Source organism: Oreochromis aureus, linkage group 13 (genome assembly GCF_013358895.1).
Source record: "Oreochromis aureus strain Israel breed Guangdong linkage group 13, ZZ_aureus, whole genome shotgun sequence".
NCBI classification, from domain to species: Eukaryota; Metazoa; Chordata; class Actinopteri; order Cichliformes; family Cichlidae; genus Oreochromis; species Oreochromis aureus.
The window spans coordinates 25,678,616-25,702,611 of record NC_052954.1 but is presented as its reverse complement, the minus strand read 5'-3'; the positions used below and the strand labels follow the sequence as shown (position 1 = coordinate 25,702,611).

The 23,996-nt window shown below is 37.4% G+C and overlaps 1 protein-coding gene across 3 annotated transcripts in view; it reads left to right on the top strand.

Annotated features, from left to right (window-relative positions):
- Window positions 1-17,945, top strand: part of kcnh1a (potassium voltage-gated channel, subfamily H (eag-related), member 1a) — a 51,559-nt gene extending 33,614 nt beyond the window's left edge. For all 3 annotated transcript variants that reach the window (XM_031746774.2, XM_031746773.2, XM_039621426.1), the window contains 4 exons: window positions 3,299-3,498; window positions 5,748-6,000; window positions 10,167-10,363; window positions 13,988-17,945. In XM_031746774.2, coding sequence (XP_031602634.1) covers window positions 3,299-3,498; window positions 5,748-6,000; window positions 10,167-10,363; window positions 13,988-14,857 — 1,520 coding nt within the window. In that variant the 3' untranslated portion in view covers window positions 14,858-17,945. The remainder of the gene's footprint in view (window positions 1-3,298; window positions 3,499-5,747; window positions 6,001-10,166; window positions 10,364-13,987) is intronic.
- Window positions 17,946-23,996: the final 6,051 nt, after the last annotated feature.

Sequence of the window (23,996 nt, the reverse complement as noted above, 5' to 3'; positions counted from 1 at the left end):
CAACTGTCTTTTAACTACCTTCAAACAAGCCAGCTGTTGGACGGCGAGTGTCGTGTGATGAAGTTGCGTACGTCAGCAAGTAAAGAGCTGTTGGGAGCTAGATGAGGCTCCGCTCTGCAGGGACCGATTGAGTTTCCTTTGATACAGCATTCTCTGCTTATCAGAGACATCAGCATTGCCATCTGTGTTCAGGCTCGAGGAAGCAGCCACGCCAAACTTTGGCAACTTCAAAAGGAGTAGATTCTAAAATCATCATTTTACAAGGAGACGACTGTCATACTGTCTGTATATATACCTCGATGTGCTTCTTGCTTTTCCTATCTTCCTATATAGATTGTGCTCTCTGGTGGTGCCCAGATGTGGACTTTGCTTCACCTTAAGTCATTGCCTTAGATCAGGGTTGTCAAACATGTGACCTCTGTCCACCAAAGAGACAAATTTGGTCAACTGGTCAATTGAAAATACACTCCGGATAGGCCGCCCGTCCATCATGGGGCAAATACAGTGAGACAAAAAAATCACTGATCACTGGCCAATTTAGAATTGCAGATTAATCTAGCATGTATGTCTTTGGAAAAAAACAAACATGCTTGAACAAGGAGAATATGAGCATATAGAAAGCCAGCAGCTGGCCAGTAGCTTTACTTACAAGAGATGATAAAATTAAGGGAATGTAAAGGTATTCCATAGAGTTTTGCTGGTCTGGTCCACTGGATATGACACCCCTGCTTAGACATCTGACTTTCTGCCTGTAAATGTGCCAGACTATCATGGCCCCTGGTTTTGCCCCTCAATACTTGGATATTAAGCTTTCTTTCTGTCTTTTTGAGGCTCATTTTTGTTAACTTGTCTATCTCTAAGTCCCGGTTCCTGAAATTTTTTTTAACATACTCATAAAATCTTTCCATTATGTGGCTTCACTTCACACTGGCAATCAACCTAAACGGTCACATGAAGGTGGTTATCAACCAACCACTGGGTTAACCCAGAGTTTATCAATTGAGTTTTGCACGCATAAAAGGGTTGGCCTTGGTAGCATATGAACAATCGCAAACATGGCACCAGAGCAGCTCGTTTAACAAAGAAAGACAGTCCAGAAGAGATTAAACACATAATACAGAATAAAAGAGACACAACTGCTACAAAGTGTGTGAGAAGAAAAACAATGTAATATAGTATTAGAAGCGCTACTTAAATGTGCGTACACTTCAAGTGCTTTGGTCAGTAAAGACCAGTTTAGCTAATTTAAGAATAATAAGTGTCTAAGAGAGTTTACACCCTGCTCTTTGAGCTGTAGTCCTGGTAAGGGTTAAGGGTCTGAGAGCAAGAGAAGAAATAATTTCCAATTCAAATGTAAGCTTAGAAATCTAAATTTAATTTAAATATAAATTTAATACATACAAATAGATACCCCGTTTTAGGGTCATATATAACAATACAATTAATGTGAAATTGTTTGCAGCAAAAAGGAAAAAGAAAAGCAGAGAATAAAAATCACTCTCCACACAGACAGGTCTCTGGAAGGAACACAAAAGTCAGATAGTTGATTAATCAGTAGATGAAGATTTCATACCTGATGGTCTCTAATGTGGAACATAGCCTGGTCTGGAGCAGGTTAGATCTGCAGCGTAGGTTCCCATGGTGATGCTTTTCAGTAGTAAGAAGTGAACTGCCCTCCATACTACTGGAAAATCCAGGGTTGACCCTGATGTTACCTCAGTTATCCCAAGTCCTGTATTTAGCTCTATTCTTTGTTATTTTTCATGTTTTACTTTGAAAGTCTGTTGTGTCTTGAGTTTTACTTGAGTTTGCTTCCCCTTTGCCTTCTTCCCTTTTGCCATATTGTTTGTTGTTGATCACAAACTATCACACTATAATGGTGACTTTTATATCATTCTAAAACTAGGTTTCATGTCATGTTCTTTTAAACAAAATTTGGGAAGAATTATTTATGCAAGATGGAGACAAAGAGATTAGGAAACTGATTTTTCTTTACTGGTGTTTATGTCTCTAAAAAGAAACACCTATTAAAGGTGTACCTCGCTTCTCTTACTTTGATAAGTTTGATTAGCAGCTAACAAGGTATCAACTATAATGAACGATTGAGTGATAGTAATAAAAAGGTGAAGTTGTGGTTATCCTGAGCCTGAAGGAGTTTTGAATGCTTTTTAATTAGTATTATTCCCTGTGCAGTTTTTCACCCCTTTGATTGTACGCTGTGAAATAAACAAACATACACAAACAATTGCACAGGTTACTGTCATCATCTGAGGATAATTGAAATGTGTGGCTGGCATGTTTCCTCTCCGTCCCTTCTAGCAGGGCTAATTAGGGCTCTGCTGCCAGGAGAACAGTGCACACACTGAGCAGACATCTGATGGCTTTGATCCACACATACACGCCAGCTGTTGCACCAGTTCAACCACCCAACCACCTTGGAGATGCTCTGCACTTCTCTTTCTGTTGCTTTTCATTTAATTCGTCTATTACGAATTATGAAAACCGTTATTTAGTGGGATGGTAGCTGCATGGGGATGGATGGTTACACACAGTCAAAATGAAGCTCTAATTGTAGTTTTCCTTTCGGCGAGACTTTTGTTGATTATATTTGGACGCAGTCATAGGTAGTAATAGTTAATTTCCCATGTGACAAATTCAAGTATAAACCACATAAAAAAATATTAAGTCTTAAGGCACATTTGTTCAAAACTGAAATGTGAAAATAATTATAATCCTAAATTAAGCTTTTGGAAACTTTTATGTAATTGTGAATGAATTTGTTGATTTGCTGGTTGTCTTCTTAAACCCCATTGCTACTTTTATGCACTTGTAAACCAGGTTTTGGATGTTTTTAAGTCTTTAAAAAACAAGTTTTAGAGACTTTACTTTACAGTTATGTAAACTATGCTCTGGGGATTTGTTTTATATTATTTTGAAACCAACTACCATTTTTTGTGTCCTTTTAAAAAAATTCTCCTTTTAAACAAGGAGAATTTTAAAAAAAAAATTATTTGTATAAAACTATATTTTGTTACAGGTATATTTTTTTTGCTTTTTTAAAACCAAATCTTAGATTTTATTTTTATATATATTTTTAGATCTATAAGACTTTACTTATTTTTATATCCTGAATCTCTACAAATTGAGGGTTTTTTTAAAATCCAAAAACATAATTTATTTACATCATTTTCAATGGCAAATAGCTGCCCTCATTATCTTCAAAGCTAATAAAACAAAACTCTGCTATTTTAGATTTTCTCTTAACGTCTTCCTTTGTATTTTCTCTATATTCCCCCAGCCCTTCTTTATGCCACCATTTTTGGTAACGTGACAACGATTTTTCAGCAGATGTACGCCAACACAAATCGTTATCATGAGATGCTCAACAGTGTCCGGGACTTCCTGAAGCTCTACCAGGTCCCAAAGGGCTTAAGTGAAAGAGTGATGGACTACATCGCCTCCACCTGGTCCATGTCACGGGGCATAGACACTGAAAAGGTATGTCAACATGCGCTCGATGGCTATTTATTTTTGTTTCTAATTAACAGATGACCTTTATTTATTGTTGGTTGAAATGCAGAAATTTTAAATAATGTGCAAATAGCATATAGATGTAAGCATAAGAATACAGGGTAAATTATATACTGTGTGTGTATATGTGTATGTATGTGTATATGTATGTGTGTGTGTGTGTGTATATATATATATATATATATATATATATATATATATATATGTGTATATATTACACACTGAAAAACTACCTGGTTACTCTTTGGCAAAATTTATGAGTTTGCTAAAAAGAGACACTGCTGTGGTGCTCATTCAGTCATCCTCCTGAATTAAAATGATGCTAAAACGATCTGAGTGTGTTCAAATTAAGCATTAAAATCTGGAAGCGGAGACACTGAAATAGTGCCACTCTGGTTAATCGCAAGCCAAAAAGCATTCATATCACTGCATCCCATTTAAATCCACTTATTATATCATTTCACCTCCAATTAGGGTCATAACTACAATGACACAGGAATTTTATTACAGGGAACACCACCTCAGTGATTCAACTGTAATGATTCTTTTGCTCACTTATACTGTTGTTTCTATGTTGAGGCTGAACTGCATGTATGGATCATCTATTTGTCTAGCTGAAGGCCACACTAAAGGGTCTAAAAATGGCACATAATCCCTTTCTGCTTGACATTCATCTTCAAAGAGATGTGTTTTAAAGGCAGAACCCTGCAACAGCCTGGCATCCTGTTGATTAGCTGTACTTGGAATGACATGCTGCCACTCAGTGACACTCAGCAGAGAGGTGGCTGGACTCTGCTGGCAGCAGCTTCCATGTTCCACACATGTGAAACCTGACATATTTACAACCCCATTTGACAGATAAGTTGACTCCTAGTGCAGAAATTAGCTGGACACATATATTGTCTGTTTTATCGCACACCATATAAGAAGCGCCTGCATAATATTTGCTATGGATTTCACATTTAACAATAACCTAACAAAAGGTTTAAATGCATAACTTACTTTATAATTTAAACTATATAAAGTTTATATAAGTTTATTTCTCTTTATGAATATGAAAAAGCTTCAGTCTTAAGGTACTTTACTTTTTCAACTTCCATGAAATCTGCTGCACAGTTATAAGACATCTGTTTTGCTCATTAATGGATATTGAACAATTGCAGAAAAGTTTAAAAATTCACACTTTAGTAGACTCAATTAAAACATATATGTATAGTATAATAAATACTCTGCTTTTTGCTGGAAGAATATGGACAGAAATACCGGCCCACCTACACATTACATCTGCAAGAGCTGCTCAGCCATGGAAACCTGTGCCCTGAGGCTCCTGCTGCACAGTTTTGAGCAGTTCAGTTTTATTTTTATTGCACCAAATCCTAACAGTCATCTCAAGGTGCTTTATACTGTGAGGTAAAGACCCTAAAATAATACAGAGAATATACAAAAAATCACATGACCCCCTATGAGCAAGCGCTTGGCAACAGTGGGAAGGAAAAACTTGCTTTTAATAGGAAGAAACTTCTGGCAGAAACAGGCTGAGGGCAGGGGCAGCCTGCTGACATGTGGTAAAGGGAAGAAGACGGGACAAAAGACACACTGTGGAAGAGAGCCACAGATGAATTATAACTGATGACTAAATGATGTGAAAATGCATAGAGAGGGAAAAGTCGAATCCTAAAAGTAGAAAGGGTGTCTGCTTTGTGACTCCAAACTGGGAGCTGGTTACACAAAAGACTGGGTCCGAAAGCTGAAGGCTCCGCCTCCCATTCTAGGTTTTAACACTGTAGGGACCATAAGTAAACCAACGGTCTGATGCTGAAGTGCTATGTCGGAGTACTAGGAGGTCTTTAAGATAAGAAGTGACAGTTCTTTTATGTAGTTTGATAAAAGTTTGACAACCACAACTTGTAAAAAAGGAGGACAATAGGTGCTTTTCTGTCTGTTAACAAGGTAAAGCAACATGGGAAATTATCCTTTATATAATTTTAGTTATGCAGTCGCCACCTACTCTGTCAGGACCAAATGAATCACTGCCTCATATATAAGCCCACATATAACAACCTTAATCACTTACTGATGAATAATGGTTTCAAATACCCTTAATGCATCAAGCCAGATAAACACCTGTATGTATGTCACACTAGTGAAATGAGGCAAGCTGTGACGGTGGACTGTGTAGTGTGAATTATAAGGTCTTTTCTTTTATTTGTTTCCAGGTGTTACAGATTTGTCCGAAGGACATGAGAGCAGATATTTGTGTTCATCTCAATCGCAAAGTTTTTAAAGAGCACCCGGCTTTCCGACTGGCCAGTGATGGGTGTCTCCGAGCACTGGCCATGGAGTTTCAGACTATCCACTGCGCCCCTGGCGACCTGATCTATCACGCTGGTGAAAGTGTGGACAGCCTCTGTTTTGTGGTGTCAGGGTCACTGGAGGTCATTCAGGATGATGAGGTAGTTGCCATTTTAGGTGAGTAAAGCTCCTTTGTTTTACTTTGAAGAGAACTATGTGTAATTCCCAATTTTTACATTAGATTTGACTTGATCTTACCAAATAAAAGCAGATGTAAAAGATGTTTTATAATACTAAAATGTCAGGTACTTATTTTTCATTACATTTCTAAATTCACCAGATAGCAGGAAATTGACCTAATTTTTTAAACTTCTCTCTAATGTTCCTCATAGCTGCTTTGGGCTTTTTTCACTGCTCATACCGAGGCTGCTGCCTTGTGGCTAGCTCTGCACTCTAGCTAGCTTCAGATGTATTTACTTTCCCTTCATCAAACTAGGCATGTTTAGCTGGGCAAAGGTGATTCAAGTGTCTTATTAGACTTGTTGTTACAAAGTAATCATGGTGATTCACTCACGGTTTACTTTGGCAAATTTTTTGTCTTTATTCTCTCACTAATGCCTACAGCCACAAGCTAATGACATGTTCGGGTATGGCTGTGAGTGTCTGAGTGATTATTTGTCTTCAACATTGTGTTGCACATGCATGAAACCGAGTGGCTCCTAATTGGAAAAATGTGACTGACCAGCCGGTCACTGCTCCAGGCCGAGCATGCTGAAATTTCATTCTCCGATGAACTGATCAGTGCATTTCTACAAAAATAAAAATGTAGAAAATATTGAAAAGTAATCTTCCTCTAAAGAAACCTCATTCTATAATAATGATAAATTTGCATCATACTGAAAATATACAACATGTATAGTATAAATTTTCAGGCCATTTGAAGAAATATACTACTACTACATGCTTGATGGGGAAATTTGCATTTCCTCCATCGGAGAAGCATTATACCTCTTCATTTCCCCAGCTGTCGAAGGACCTGCTGCTGATCTCCTCAGTTGTTTCACAATATGAAGTTTTAGATTACTAAAGCTGTGTGACTCATTGCCAATAGTGTCTCTAATCTGAATTTATTGTCTTGGAGGCAGAGCCTCACCAAAACACTGGATGATAGCATGAAGGCTTTTAAGTCTAAGTGGCCTCTAGCTCTCTCTGAACATCATAGCAAGAAAATAATTTTGTTCGAGGACTTACTTAAATCCTCTCTTTTCTTTTTTGCGTAGCAGCACTTTACAAACTGTCCCTGTCTGCAGTGTAAGCTGAGCTGTTTGGGGATCACTTTCTGCTGAGTGATGGATTCAGGATTTGGACAAGAATTTGTTTGTCAGTCCTCTCAGCAACACTTCAAATAAAGTCTGGTATTTTCAGTTTTATCTGAATCACATTAAGCCAGCTCACGTACTTTGGGCGCATATTGTAATAATCTCCAGTACATCAAATTTACTGCATTTTATTGGCTGTCCCCTTAAATATTGTCTGAGATCAATGAAAGATTTTAGCATTTTAAACAATTGGAATGATGAAGATTTGTGGTGCTGTGAACTGCATTAACAAACATTGTTTTAAACTTCAGCTTTGCCTGTATGAATTCATCTGTGTGAACTCCAAGGGTATAAGTGAATTAAATTTAGTGTAAAAAACATACTCTACATACCTGAAAAACCATCTAAAAGTATATTATTTAGCGTAAAACTACCTAGAATAAGCTTCTGTGGTTAATAAGTGTCTTGGGATTTACTCTCAATTCTTTTGGTCAAATTTGTCAATCTAACCAGTCTGTGGTGTCTGTGAAACTATGCTCAGTGCTGTATTCATTTAAGTGAAATGAAATTAGTTGAAACTAAACCTAACTGAAAATAATCATTTTAAAATAAATTATAATTAAAAGTATTATAACTCAGGACTGAACAGAAAAACACAACTCAACACTTGCGATTTTTTTGCCTTCAAAGGTTACAATCAATACCTGTGCCACAGGTTCATTTCAAGCAAACATGTAATAATGCTGCCTGGATTGATTTTTCACTGATTTATTGAAAAGGCAATGCAACCGAACAACATAAAAAACTAAATAAACCAACATTATTTTCAAATACCTAGTTAGCTCATAATAAAATCCTAAGAAATAATGGAAGCTAATTTGAAAAAGCTTCAGTTAAAATTGCATCTTTCACAATCTGTAGCCAATGACGCAACAGTCAGAAGATAATAACTATCTAACAAAGCTATGTTGAGTAATTTATAATAAACCTGTAAAGAAATATTACCTGAATCTGCACATGATTAGCAGTGCATCTACAACTTTATTGGTTGGCTTTACACCAGCTCAACTAACTGGTGACTATAGTAGAGACTTTTCTGGAGATTTAGCTCTTTAAGACCTACATATTTCACTTAAGAGTTAGTAGAAACAAAAAGAAAAGGGTTAAAAAGTTCACACTTGCTCATAAGGGATTGCTGGATCGTTGGGGTTCTCTCTATAATGTTATAGGGTTTTTTTCCCTTTTAATATTAAGCATACTGGAATAAATAACGGTGAACATAATGGAAAACCTGAGGGGTTGGTAGAAACCAAAGGCGGTGCTTAAAGGGGGTAAATATCATTACATTTGCAGTCTGCTTGCTCATAAGTGATTTATTAGCGAACACACTATTATAAAGGCCACTAATTTCCTGAAGTATTTTTTCCCACAGTGGTTGTGATAGATGTATTGACCTGAGACCTGTGCCAGTAAATGAGACCATACTTGACCAGATTAAAGTAAGCACAGTATCAGCGTCTGTAATGATTACGTCATCTAAGCCTAATGAATATTGATAAGGACCTACTCCTAACTACTGGGATACTTCCCATGTTAGTGACCCTAGTTTGTCTTCCAATGCATCTAGATTTGATCTTATTTTAAAAAATAAAGTAGAAAACTGTTCACAGCAGAATGTTTCGTTGTTACATTTAACGTGCTTTATGAGTGATTAAATGAATAACGGATGCCATGCTCTGGTAGGAAATGTTACAGTTCCTTGGCTGGTTTTTGTCAATATCCTTCTATTGTTTTCTCTTTGCATAAATCAATATACTGTCAACATGAAACCAATGAACCGGAAGGCAACTATAGTGATGAATAAATAGCTTCTTTGTATTGAATTCCTTATGAGACTAATAACAATGTAAAAAGAAACGGCATGTAAAGTAAATCAGCAAACAAGACAGAGCATCTGGTTTAATCAACTACTGCTATTTTTACCACTGTACCACATACTGCTTTATATTAATGCTTTTGCCACATATAAGGTTTATTTTCATCCACTGCGTGCGTTTCGTCATGTCATCATGTGCAGAAATAACAAGGTGTTTTTAGTCAAGACAACTAAAAAAAAACAAAAAAAAACTTTATTCATCTTTTCTGGAGGTAAAGTTCATGATAAGCTGTTGATTATACTGAGTCATAGTACTCCTTTGTTCAGGGTAGTTTTATGGTAATACTGGGCTTCTCAAACTTAAAGAAAGTGCTGTGCATGAGTCACAAATGACAGACCTTATAAATTACTGAGTTGGTCTAATGAGCTTTAGATTATGAAGGTAATTTAACACTCTTTATAAAGGTTTAAAAGCTATATTTCTTATATGTATTAATAGTTAATACATCAGTTGTAAGCCATTACCTTGAACAGCAGAAAATCCTCATCTAGCTTTGTCTTCAGTTTTAAATATACATAAAAGTCTCCTCAAAAGAACAAAGGGATTTAGTTCCAGCTGTTCTGCAGCATCTGTCATGCTGGAGGGGGACTTTCCAAGACCTCCCAACCCAAAATGTGTTCTTGACTCATAAATGATCCACATTGCATAACTGTATTATTTATAACCAACCTAAAACAAGTAACTGCTGCTTTCATTCAATATATAGAGGGACTTTTCACAGGTAAAAGACTCACCGTCCACTTTATTTGGTTTCTACTGGATCTGGATGGACGCGGTCAGTAACAATACTTAGGCAGCCTGTGGTGTTCAAACAGTCCTCTTGTGTGCCAAAAAATATCCCCCAAACTATTACACCTCTACTGGCAGCCTGAACTCTTGATACAGGCCTACTTTCACGTTGCTTACGTGAAATTCTCACCCTGCCATCCGAACGTCAGAGCAGAAAGCTCTGGTATGTTGCTTTCTTAAGTAAACCTATAGATGTGTGGGGAATTCGGTTTGTTTTGTCTCTGTTTTCTTTCACCTGGAAGATCAGATCTTGTTGCTGAATTAACATGGAACTAAAATTGTGCGCTCTCTCATGCAGGAAAGGGAGACGTATTTGGGGACGTTTTCTGGAAGGAGGTGACTCTGGCTCAGTCCTGCGCCAATGTGCGAGCTCTGACCTACTGCGACCTCCACGTTATTAAACGCGACGCTCTGCAGAAGGTGCTGGAATTCTACACGGCATTTTCCAACCACTTCTCTCGAAACCTGCTGCTCACTTATAACCTGCGTAAGAGGGTGAGTGACTGTTCAGATACCAGATTCAGTTGACTGCATTTTCATTTAGGATTTACACAGACGTTTTCATCTGCAAAGACTTCAGCCATGTGCACATTGGTACATGAAAAAGAAACAAGATTATATTAGAAACATTTTAGAATATATTTATGAATTCCAATCATATTTTTCTGCAAAATTCTGTATTGATATTACCAGTACCAGACAGTACCACTTATAAAATTATGTTTAACATTTTTCAAAAGAAAAAACCTGAATATTGCAACCTTTAAGAAGAGAGATTTTTTTTGTAATCAAAGTTGAAATTGCATTAAATTCAATAAGATGAAAGCCTGGACGATTTATTAAATAAATCAATTCATCAATATTGAACCTATATATGTTTTTACTCATGTCAATATATTTCACAGCAGAAGACAGCCTACCTTTCATGATCTGGAACTGCTTTAACTTTCCTTATAACTGCAACAATGAATCAACGTGAACCATACTGACAATCACAATTGCTCACACACATCAATTCTTGTTAAATAGGAGCCAGAAACTCCCACTCTGGGAAAAGGTAACCACAAAAAACCTTATATTCAACCTAAAGGACATGTGCACCTACTGCATTCAGTCACACAGCACTGCATACAAAAACAGAGCTCCATTAAACAGCCACCATGTACTAAAGCCACTCTCACGTCCTTCATTCAGAAATGAGCAGCTGTGATCAACAATAGCGTAAGAGTAGCTACCAATCATTGCTTCATTCTTAATGAGGTTAGCCTGCCCGGGAGAGTGCAAGTGAGATTGGATTGCTTGCATTTGAAGAGGCAATCTCATCTTCTGCATTAAAGTTACTATTCACCAGGGTCCCACATGTCCTGAATGTATGCAGCAGGGAAATCCCGATATGGGTTGACTAAGGAGCCTAATGCTGCCTTCAAATGGAGCTGCTGAGATTGTGTTTTTGACTGAGTGATCCAGCAGAGCAGCCAATGTGCATTTAAGCAGTCTAAGTTGTGAAAACTTTATTGCTACAAGACAGAGAAGGAAGCTGATGCTGTCTTACCTTTTCAAATGTGATGAGTGACTTTCTGTGTGTTGCAAAAATAATGCCTAGACTTTCTGAGTTAAAACTGCCACATAAGCTATTTTAATCAGATAATGTCCATTTGAAAGTATTTAGTGCAGCAGAGGAATATAGTTAGAGTTCATTGTTGCTTCTAAATATGTTAGAAACTGGGGAGTGATTAGCCTGTAAGTGGACAATAGGTGGTAAAATAGCAGGTAGCGATGCAGGGCAGCAGTGGCATTGACGTGTCAGAGGGAGAGATAGATTTATTTAATCTATCTCTCCCTAGAGAGATAGATTTGCAGATTAAATAAATGACCAAATTGGGAGGGTGTTTTTGTTACAGCGTGAGGACAGTAAAGAATTAACCAGCACAGCTTGAGTTGAGTTCCCTGCACTAGCTTTACTAGACTAGACTCTTCACTTAAATACAGCTTAAAAAAAAAAAAAAACCCAAACCTGATAAACAATCCTTAGGTAAAACGAAATGTCTCAAAGACATTACATTCATGCAAATTAACTGCATGTAGTCAAATGTTTGTACCCTTTTCCCCCTTTGTAGTGTTAACACAGAACACTTTTCTTAAAAATAATGCAGTACTCTACTTAATTTCTCCCAGGACAAAGTAAATTGTTATTCTACTTCTTATATTGCTTTCATTTTACTATGTAAAATGGCCTGAAACACACGGTCTCGTAATTACCATTTAACTCCATTTAACAATATAAACCTATATGCTACAGCCCCACACATAACACAAATCCCTATCTTAATGAGGACACACCTATGATCTTTCTCTTAGTATTTAGATATGAACATAAAGCCAACACCAAACATAAAGCAAGGATAAAAACCTGCACAAAGAGACACTGAACTAATCGCCATAGTAATTCTACTGTAGAAACATGAACAGATAGAAATGAAGGCTGCAGACTGACTGCTCATTAGGTTGTTACCTGTTGAAGTTCAGGTTGTCGCTGGCTCAGCTTTTCACTCTGGGTTCTTGGCTAGCTTAGCCTTAGCGTGGTGTCTGTGCAGATGCTTGCAAATAGCTGAAGTTGTGTTAGCAACATAATGCAGCTGTTTTTGCCCTGGATGCAGTTCGCACTTTACTATTGCATTCCCATCGTTGTGTGCAATAAAAATAAAAGAACTGCCCGTACCCACACCCAACTGAAAAGCAGTATCGATAGGCAAGCAGACTAATAATTCCAGGGAATTGGACTACTGGGAATCAGTTCTATACAAGAACCGGTTCTCGAGTTTTAGCACTGTCATGTATCCCTGAGACAAACAAACAGCTACTCAAGTTGTTTCAAACTTTGGTCTATTAAGACCCTAAATGTCAAGAGCAGTTTGCGCTTATTTTCATCTGCTTTTTTGGGGCTTTGCTTGCAGACCTTAAAGTTGAATTGCTTACTGACAAAATGAATGTTATATGTTGAATGTTAGAGTGAGTGGGACACAAAGCTCTTACAAGCGCTATTAGCGGCCAGCAAAAAATCAATAACCAGAAAGTGGTTAAATCCAACTCCGCCAACACTTGAGGATTGGTTTAATGTGGTTTTTGAAATATTTAAAATGGAAAAATTGACTTTTTTTTTTTTTAATTCAAAAAGGCAAATTCTACAAAATATGGAATAAATGGATTAGCTTTGTGTCCCCCATCCGCCCTGAATTTAGGTAAGACCAGCCCTGAATTGGTGTATCTCCCATGTATCGTACAATGTCAGGTTGACCCTCAACTTCATAATATGTACTTAATGTAGTCTTTGTAAATAAGTTAAACATGCTGCATTATGTAATACACTGTCAAGCCACCGAGTTCATTTTTTCGCTATCTGAATGTAAAACAAAAGGACTAAGAAAAAGACTTTTCCTTTTTTTTTTCTTTTTTTTGACTAAATAATATCAATGCACTTTATTGTAACAAGTCCTTTCTTTTCTTCAATAAAAATATAATTAAAAAAAAAAGAACGTTAGTGTGACATTAATGAAGGTTAATAAAGTATTCCTGAACATGTGAATACTGAATGTGTATTTGTTTTTTAATTATTACTATTAATTAATATTAATCCCTAATTGATGAGGCAAATGGATTACTGGATTGGGAGACTGGGATTGGGACATTTTAAAGCACAGAAATAAAGCTACAAAGCTAAAAACTGAAAATACAAAATGCCTAAAACATAGTTGTCCATTAGCATCATCTGGGTGGTAAACTGACAGTGTGTCTTCACCCACTGAAGCCAGAGGCTTGATATGAACTTTCCCTGTACGCCATGGGAATTAGCCTTTTTAAAGTGACATTTGCAAAGAACACACATTTTGACATATTGGCAATCTTTCACACACAAACGCTACAATCAATAAGAGAGATGGTGAAAATGATGTTGATGTGCTTTTGTACTACTTCGGGAGGCTAAACTGACATGAGTGTGAGAGTGGTTTGGGTATAATTTTGCTTGTGTGCTGTCAAAATCTGAAACTTTTGGTCATTAAACTTTGTGGGGGGTTTTTTATGATGGTCTTTTAGTCATAACAATTTTAAATTCTCTTTCAGATCGTTTTTCGAAAGATCAGTGATGTGAAACGGGAAGAGGAGGAGAGACGGAACCGTAAAAATGAAGCCCCTCTGAATTTGCCACCAGATCACCCAGTACGAAAACTTTTCCAGCGCTTTCGACAGCAGAAGGAGGCCCGCATGGCGACTGGGAAACCAGAAACAGATGAACAAGACATTGAGAAGGGTCCTCTCTATGTGGACATCCCCAAAAATAAATCGGCTATTACAACTACCAGCATTGTCACCGTAACAGAAAGCCCAGCTACACCTTCATCTTCAACTCCTCAATCACCATCACCTCTCAACTGTACGGTTGCAGACAAGGCGAAACTGCAGGTGCCATCGTCCATTTCTTTGGTTGGTGGCCGCTCTGCCGAACCACCCAAACTGAAAGGCTGGGGTCGCTTTAAGGAGTCGATGGCCAAAGCTGACAACTGGAACACAGTGTCTAAAGCTGAATCCATGGAGACTTTACCTGAACGAACCAAGGTGCAAGAATCCCCAATCTCTCTAAAGAAGACGGACTCATGTGACAGCGGCATTACCAAAAGTGAGTTGCGCCTGGACAAAGTGGGTGACTTCCGCTTGACGCCTCAGGACCGCAGTCCTGCCCAGCCTCCAGAAATGAGGCATTTCTTCTACCCCATCCCAGAGCAAACGCTTCAGGCTTCACTGCAGGAGCTCAAGCTAGAGCTAAAGGATGACCTTAAAGACCTAAATGTTCGAATGTCAGGCCTAGAGACGCAACTCACAGAAGTGCTAAAACTCCTCAAAGCCAGCCATTCAAGCTCTGGCTCTCCACAGCATCTTTTTGACATTTCTAGACCTGCTTCACCAGAACTGGACAAAGAGGATATCTTCTCTTGAAGAATGAAAGAGTCATCCGGCAACAGTTGACCTTAAATTCAGCTGGAATCCAGTAATATGCAGATTACTCGGATGGCTGAGACCGCACTGGGTATACCATTTAGATTAGGCAGCAGTGTGGTAAGATGCACCAGCCTTCATCAGGGTGTACCTACCTGGTAGCAAGGTAACGTCGTGTTGACAAGTTGAGGTCGTAACCTAGATTTTCGTGTCTTGGAATCGAATATCTGAAGGTTACACAAAAACTGACAGCTCTATGTTTGTACATAAGTTTGATTTATCTTTCTGCTGCACTATGATGGAAAAATACTTTGAGGGGTGGCATTTTATGAAAAGTCTGTTCAGATTTTGGGGGAGGTAGGAGAAGGAGGTATCTCCATTGGAAGGTTCCAATGGAAGCAGCATGAACCACTGGTTTGTTAGCATTCGTAAGAGATTCTTTGCATGTCACATAAAGTAGACGTCTGCCTCAAATAGCAGTTGGCGCATATTTGATTAATTGAGGCTGCACGCCGATCCATTTGCATTATTTCACATTGACAGTGAAAGAGGACAGTTTTTGCTGAATCAATCTTAGAGTAATTTCCTCAAACAGTTATGTTATTAATATCAGCTGCCAGAATCATTATGAATTAAACAACAGGTAACTCTGCCTGACCAATCTGATTTTCAAAAACATGTTTGAGCAGAGATCATAATTTCCATAAACCACAAATAGATGTGCTTAATGGAAAATTAAATGAAATGCTAACTATTGAGGCAGCAGTTGGCAAGTTATCCCTCTTTCCTGATATCTAGGTTTACTATGCTACAGCTTTGGTGATGCATACAGTAATTTTATAGGTACTGACTGTGGCCAAAACCCTTATGAATATAGAAAGTAATGGCGATTTGCACAATATTTGTAAACTAAAATTTATGTACAATAAAACAGGGTGTCAGAAAGAGGACTGAGATCATCAGATCATTTTTGACTTTAATGGTCCCTTAAGTAAATTTTTACATTTTAATCCTGTTAACGTGCATGATTTAACATTTCTGTTTGTCCTCATTTTTACTTGAGAAAGCAAACAAACAAAAGCTAATATGAGTTGACTACTATTAGGAGGTCTTTTCAAGCACATGTTCAGGGTGAGTGTTTGAAATGCAGATGATCTTGAACTGCTTTAAATGTGTTAACTTGCTTCTGGCTTTGAACAACTGAAGAGTTTCCTACAGAGTGGGAAAAATCTTTAACCCCTCAACCCCTTTTTAATATGATGCAGTCAATACAAAAACATCTGAAAAAATGTGTTGCACACATTCAAATGTTTTTTAAAATTAGACCCTTTGTGCAGTAATGCCTGAATTATGCTTCAGCGGTAAATCTACGGCATAACTTACAACGTTACCCGAAACCCCTTTTTTAGCCGTAGGCCTTCCACGTAAGCTGATGTGCCCCGAGAAATATAACTACAGGTCGGGTCGACACAGCCCACAGCGACTGAATGTCAGTGTAGGATTAAAAGGGTTACATTGTCAGTTATGCCGTAGATTTCCCGCAGAAGTCCAAATCACGCATAGCTGTTGTAGGAGTGTTTCATGTAGATGGTTTATGTTTATGTTAATATATATTATTTGATTGTTACAATATCCACTTTCACTTCATCAGGTACACCTTGCTAGAACTGGCTTATTTCTTCATGACATACATGTAGATTCAATAAGGTGCTGAAACATTGCTCAGAAATTTTGGTCCATATTGATGTGATAGCATCATGCAGTTGCTGCAAATGTGTTGGCTGTACATTCATGAAGCAAATCTTCAGCTGCACCACATCCCAAAGGTGCTCTATTGGATTAAGATCTGGTCACTTCAGAGGGCATTTGATTACAACAAACTTATTCCCATTTTTAAGAAACCAGTCTGAGATGATATCATTTTGTGACATGGGACTTTCTTCTGCTAGAAGCAGGCATCAGACTAGGTGACATTTTTCCAATCTTACAACTGTCCAATTTTGATGAACCTGTGTGAATTGTAGCCCCAGTTTCTCGTGGCACCTGGTATGGTATTCTGCTGCTACATTCGGTGATGCTCTTCTGCATATCTTGGTTGTAACTAGTAGTTACTTGAGTTTCTGTTGCCTGCCTTCTCTGACTTCTGAAATCAATAAGATATTTTCACCCAGAGAACCCAAACCCAGTTTTCATTTTTTTCATTTTTCAGACCCTTCTCTGTAAACCCTAGAGGTGGTTGCGTGGGAAAATTCCAGTAGGTCAGCAGTTTCTGAAACACCCAGAACAGCCTGTCTAGCATCAAAAACCATGCCACTTTCAAAGCCACTTAAATCATCTCTCTTCACCGGATATCTGCATGACTAGATGCATTGTTCTGCTGCCATGTGATTTGCTGATTAGATATTTGTGTTAAGCAGTCAAACAGGTATACCTAATGAAGTGGCTGGTAACAATATAGAAGATTTAATATGATTATTTTTTTATTTTTTAAATGAAACATCTTTATTTTATTTCACTGTGAACATGCTATTATTTCTTTTTAATATCAAAAGACTTGTTTTTCCCCAATTCCACATAATCTTCAGTAGTTGTAGCGTCTAACTGGCCAAGAGGAGCTGCATTTGTATCATACAGACATTTGGTTTATACTAATGAGCACCTTGCTTTACGTAACACGATGACAACTGTAGACTCTGAGGGTAGAAACTGAATGTTGACATAGAATGCTGTATTTTTATCAAGTCCCAAAATGTATTTATTTCTTTGTTTTTTGTATTGAACACCAGCATCAGGCAGATTCCTCCAATCAGTATAAATAAAATATACAATGACAGGAACAATCTCTACAATTTCATTTTTCTCTTTAACGCTTGTTAAATAAGGATTAACTCAGATGTTACAATTTACAATAATTCCTGCATGATAAATACTAAAAGTTTACATATATGCCAACTATTAACATCAAATTTGTCCTTCGACTTTAAATTTTATTGACCAAAACAAATTGATGCACTATCACGTATCCGAAAGCAAGAAAACAAAAATACAATAGACAATCAATGTGATCAATGTGGACAGGCTGAGTGAGTGGAACATAAATGAGAAAAATATGCATGAAAAAAGTAAAGCAGAGCAATGCGCTCTGGTATTAAGCAATAAAAAAGGCACAGTTAGCTTTTACAGTACAATTTAGTTCTAAGATATCAGTCACCACACTTGAGAACCAATGAATAATGGAAGAAAGTTTCATAATACTCTGCAAATGTGAGTCATTTTTTAAACAATCAGACTGCAGGTAATGAAGCCCGGAAAGTGGTTGCAATCATCTGAAATAAAGTTTTATATCACTGAAATTAACGCTTGTATTTCTAAAACAAATAATATGTTTTTTGGTTCGTCTTTGGAAAAAGTAGGAGCTTTACTGAATTTATCTAATAAAAGTATTTCTTTTCATGAGAAAAAAAAATAGCCATTATTCTTTATTATTCATCACTCATGGATAATTTATGTTCCCTGCGCGCTTTCTCCATCACAAAAGACAAGCTGGGACGGACACAGCTGAGAGGAAAAAGATGCTGAGGTTTTTACTCCAACACTTTCTGTAGCCTCATGTTCCATCAAAAATTCAGCCTGCTAAAAATAAATGGGCATGTCATCACAGAAGTGAGAACTCATTAGGTTTATTGCCAGTGTTTGTGGGTCTGCTTTCTCCAAGAATTGTGATCTCAAAACCAAAAAAAATGCACTAAAAATCACCATGGCCTCTCGATCACAGATTATTCATAAAGCTGCTGCGCATGAGTTCACAAATCAAAGGGAGAGGAAAAGAGGTCAGACAGCATCGCTGAGGAATTCAGTCACTGTAATGAAAGAAGGATCTAAAGATTATGTAACTTGAGACAAAGTCTTTATCTTAGCAGCAAAATCAACCATCAGATGTTTTTAAAAGCTTTGAAAGTGCAAACAGATCTGACAAAAACGTATTTATTATCTATGAATAGATGAGATGAGGATGATCATCTCGTGTAGTCATTATGTTTGAAGCCCACAGAGTTCAACACAGACTCTGATAATTGACAAATCTCTGGCTGTGAGCCTGCAACTTTTTTTCCTTTTCAGATCTGTTTTTGTAAGTGACTATTTTAATGTTCAATTTCAACTTATCTGAAAAAAAAGAAATGATAGGGTTTAGTTTAATACCTGTTACTGTGGCTTTCACAATTGAGCATATAAAGCATGGTTGCTTGAACAAACTCATTCCCAACACCGTAGGACAAATCCAGTAAAGTTACTGTGTGTTATTTTAAGAAAAAGCAGACCTACTTTGGCGGTTTTGAGGCTACATTTGGCAGATGCTAAGTCAAGTTTATATCAATAGCATACAAAATTCTTGAAACAACATTAAAGTATAATTTAATATCTCTGCATTTGTGACAAGTTGTGAGAAGATTTAAACCACACTCATGTCTGTGCAATAACTGCAGAGTAATGGGCCGCTCACATAAACATACTTAAGAGAGTGATAGGATGCTTTGTGCAGCCCGCTGAGCACCCGAGATTTAAACTCCACTTTATGCAAATGATCCAACAACCACACAAGAGCCAGTTACGCCCATTTTATTGTGCACTGAAACCTAAGCGCAGCGGTTTAGTACTCTGCTCCACCAAGGGTAGGGAAATTGCTTCAGCGCAGACATACGGCTGTAATCATTATCAGTCTCGTTGGTTTTGTATAATAACAGATTCAACAGTGGTTTAAAAACTGTAACAGGGAAATGAAGTGTGCTGTATGGCAGCAGCATGCCCCCTCCTTCTTCTTCATCCCTCTCTCTTGCTGTCTCCTAAGAGACAGACAGAGAGAAAACCCAGCGGGAAAACCCAGAACTCATTAAGGCAAAAAAACTCAAATAGTTGCAATAGTTACCTTGATTAAATTGGATTTTAACTCAGTTTTTTTTCCCCCAACAATGAAAAACTCAACGAATATCAGTAATGTAATTTATATGTAATCCTTATGTGATTACAGGAGGCTTTTAGAAAGAAACATTTCTAGGGCTACTCATGTAGATGTCAACACTTGAAATCTTCGCGTCAAACAGAAGATTAAATTAAAACACCTGCACTGATTTTTAGTGAAAAATGGCACATTAAAGTGGATCTATTATGCTTTTTATTGTTACAATTTTAGAGGCTTGCATTAAATATGGTGTAAGATTTAAAAAAGTGAAGTTAGTGCATGTGCAACTAATTCCTTTGAGCCAAATGCTCAGGTTTAAGAGTTTTTCTTGTTTTTGTTTTGTTTTTTTAACACTGGTTGATGTCAGAGAAAACAGATATTCCTAATATGGTAATCTAACAGAAGCTCCGCCCACCTGTTAAAATCTGTTTGGGAGGTGCAACCAATCACCAATCAATATCAGCCTTAAAACAACTTGATTCAGACAGTGGATGAACTGAGGGGTTCCACCAAGGCCTAACATAAGGTTAAAACATTTATTTTGAACTGTGAATCATACAAATCTATTCTAGTAGAGTCCAAGAATAACAATATGAAGCTGGAAATGAGTGTAACAGGTCCCCTTTAAGATATAATATTTTCACTGAAATCACAATAAATTGCTGTTTCACTTTATCAATGACAGGGTAATATTCATATATTTAAACTTTTATTATGAATGACACAACCTTATGACTATCATTTGGTATGTACCTTATTCCCTCATTGTGATCGGTTTTATTCATATTGTAAATTTACTGTTATATTACTTTTACATTTGTTCCATTAAGGCAGAAAACCAAATCTGATTGTTTTAAAATGAAAATAGTAAAAAACATCAAATCTGATTCATGCAGCTCAGTAACAAAGATATGGCCCGTGCAGGGTACTCTCACTTAGGCCTGTGGCAAGGCCATAAATATACAATACTAAAAGGGATGCACTCTAAAATGCTTGAAAGAAATATGTAGTTCTTTGCTTTAACATTTGTAAAAACACACACACACACACACACACACACACACACACACACACACACACACACACACACACACACACACACACACACACACACACACACACACACACACACACACACACACACAAAAACTGATCCAAACAACAACGCAAATATAGAAAACATTAAGTTACCAAGTACAGCACCACGGTTTCATAACATCAACATTTACATATTAAAGTCGTTACCTTTGATTGCTACTGAGAAGCATGCAACACTGTGCCTTCATGATATTGCCCCCTTCTCCTTCTCCAAGCAGCATTAAATACCCAAATTACTGTTGCTCCTTTGAGAAGATTTACACGGATCTATTTTTGTGGTCAGCTACGGAAAGCTGCCTAGTTAGCAAACTCTACACAGAGATATAGAAATAGATATATAGAGAGATATGCACAAGTTGTACTGCAACGTTTGGATTCTTAAGAAAGAGCAGAATTTGAATTTTGTGTATGGTTTATGTATTATGCACATGCCTCTATGTTCACGTCATGTGATGAGAAATGTATTTTAAGCACAATGGAAACTCCGTGTTATGAACTGTGACATACTGTGCTATTCATAATAAATATTTTATACATGCTGCACGCTGTCAGATCTCTTCAGGGAATGGTTCATGGGTGTCTTTCGTGTTGTTGTGTTATAGCTCCTCTGTCAACGATAAGGACGCCTCTCTAAGAAGGTGTAACTCAGCAGGTGTATTCTGCTGCTGATCTTCTTATGTCAGATAAGCCTCACTCTATTGTGCTAATTTAAGAGGATTCTTCACTGACCCCCCCCCCCCCCATTCACACTGATCCTCCTTAGTGCCACAGATGTGATTATCCCAATGAAAGAAATCAACTAATGGAAAGACCTGAGCCTTATCAGAACAGCAGAGTCCAGATTACAATGTACTTCTGTTACTTAAGGGCAGAAAAGCTTGTGTCATACAAGTGTTTATACACCAAATTGCAGACCACTGCAGGTTAAGCAATTTAAACTTTGGGAACAGTCAGCTGCTGTGGCATGATCATGCAAAACTCAGGACCCTGAGGCAAGGTAATAGCTTTCAGTTATGACACATCTGACTTAAAATTCATTAATTCCTAACCTAATCTTCTTGAATCTGTACCCCGAAGCTGTTTACTTTCATTATTGTGCACTGTGAATAGCAAGAAGCCCAGACTGTTTTGCCACATTGCATGAAAAGCACAGATTACTTAAGTACTTAAACATGGGGACGGGGCTATGGGCCTCCACACCCTCTAGCAGACCGTTACATGGGGAAACCTTTTGTATACAAGCGCGTTGATCCACACAGGTGTGCACACGGGTGTTCACTGTTCGTAGACATAAACTACACCTTTCTTAGCTGCTACTTCAAAGCACATTGTGCGCGGTCTGTCCTGCGTGCTGCACAACAACTTTCAATATTTAGTATTTACTGCTGTTCACACTTAGCTAGATTAACGTGATGGTGTTGTGTTTAGTATGTTGCTTTGTTTTTGTTTGGGTTTTTTTGCTTGTCTTCTCTTCTTTTTCTTTCAACAGGTGATCCAGGAGATTTTATTTTTCTTTCTCTTTGTAAGTGCCCTTTCTCACTGTCCCTTTTCCCTTCTGTTTTTCTTTTCCTTCCTCTCTTTCTTTCTCCCTTTCCTATCCCCCAGTCATGTCTGTCCCATCTGTAACAACTGAAAATAAAATAAATAATAACAACAAAGTTTGATCAAATGGACCAATACGGCAATGCCATGATGATCCATTTGGCAAAATAAATCCATTTGGTATCCTTGTTGGTCTTCAGACAACAATTCTGACGGCTAAAGAACCAAATGGGACAGACAAAAAAAAAAAAAAGAAAAAAAGAAAAAAACCAAAAAAAACCCAAAACATGAAGTTTAAAAAATGTTGACAAACCCCTGAAAGGTAAAGAGGAGATGCAAATCCCTTGGAGTTGGTAGCCTTGGTTGCCAAAAACTGTGCTGTGGCTCACTGGTCAAACTTTAAAAATTTACTTAATAAATTACATGTTCCAGGCTTTCATAACCGATTAATGTGAAGATTTCTTTCTCTTCTACCAATCTTAATTTCTGTTGAATGGCTTATGGTTATTTGATTAGTTGCCATGAATTTTCACATTCAACTCTCCATAGTTTGGTTTGCCATGTGACAAAAATTTTCAACCTCTCTTTAAGGATCAGTCTGGAAAACAAAAGGTAACAAACAAACAGTTTCAGTGGAGCTGATCTCACCAATTATTACACTGATGTGTCATATACGATCACTTTTGTCAAAACCTTTTTCAAAACTTATCAAAGAGCCACAGTGTTGGTCTGATTGTAATCGATGTACTTAATCCCTGTCCTAGAATATGTAGTAAACACTAATCTGCTGTTTCAAGAACATTTAATAATGTATTTAAAAAAATATTAGTAAATAACCAGGCCCAACGGGACATAGTGGGTGACTCAGAAAAACATTAAGAAGATAAATTGTTTTATGTTTTGGCACGTTCAGATCTTTCTTGCTTTTGGCAACTAGCTTTACACACCACATTTTGCATACATTATAGTCACCACCCTTAGAATAAGGCTGTTTTAAAATCATTTTTGTATGATGATTTATGGAAGGCTGAAGGAGTTCCTCGGTCTAGAATATGAAAATTTAAAGCCTGTAACATACTGGCAAAAACCTCTCAGCAGAGCTGACATTTTTAATGGATTAAAATTGAAGCTGAGGCAGAAGTAGTAGGTGCTGGCACCCAAAAAATATCTGGCTACAACACAGTATTCAAAAAGTGTCAGCTTCTCTAATAAAATACTAAGTCATTACATTTTTTTTTCCCACCACTCATTATGATGTCAGTTAAATTCACAATCTGCCCCCCATATTAATGAAAAAAAACTTAATAGATATTAGCCGTCAAACACATGTCAAAAAGACATATGTTTGGAGCAATGCCTCAGTGACTCTCTGTGCCTGAAGATGATTTCCCTATCGTTATTACTGAAGAGGTTTCAGAGATCCCTCTCATCCTCTGTGTCATTTCTTCACTTGCTTTTAAAATGAGGCAATTGTGCAGGAGTAAAAATTCACCATCAATGTCATTAGTTACACCTTGCTAGTTCCTCATCGGACTCCCTTTT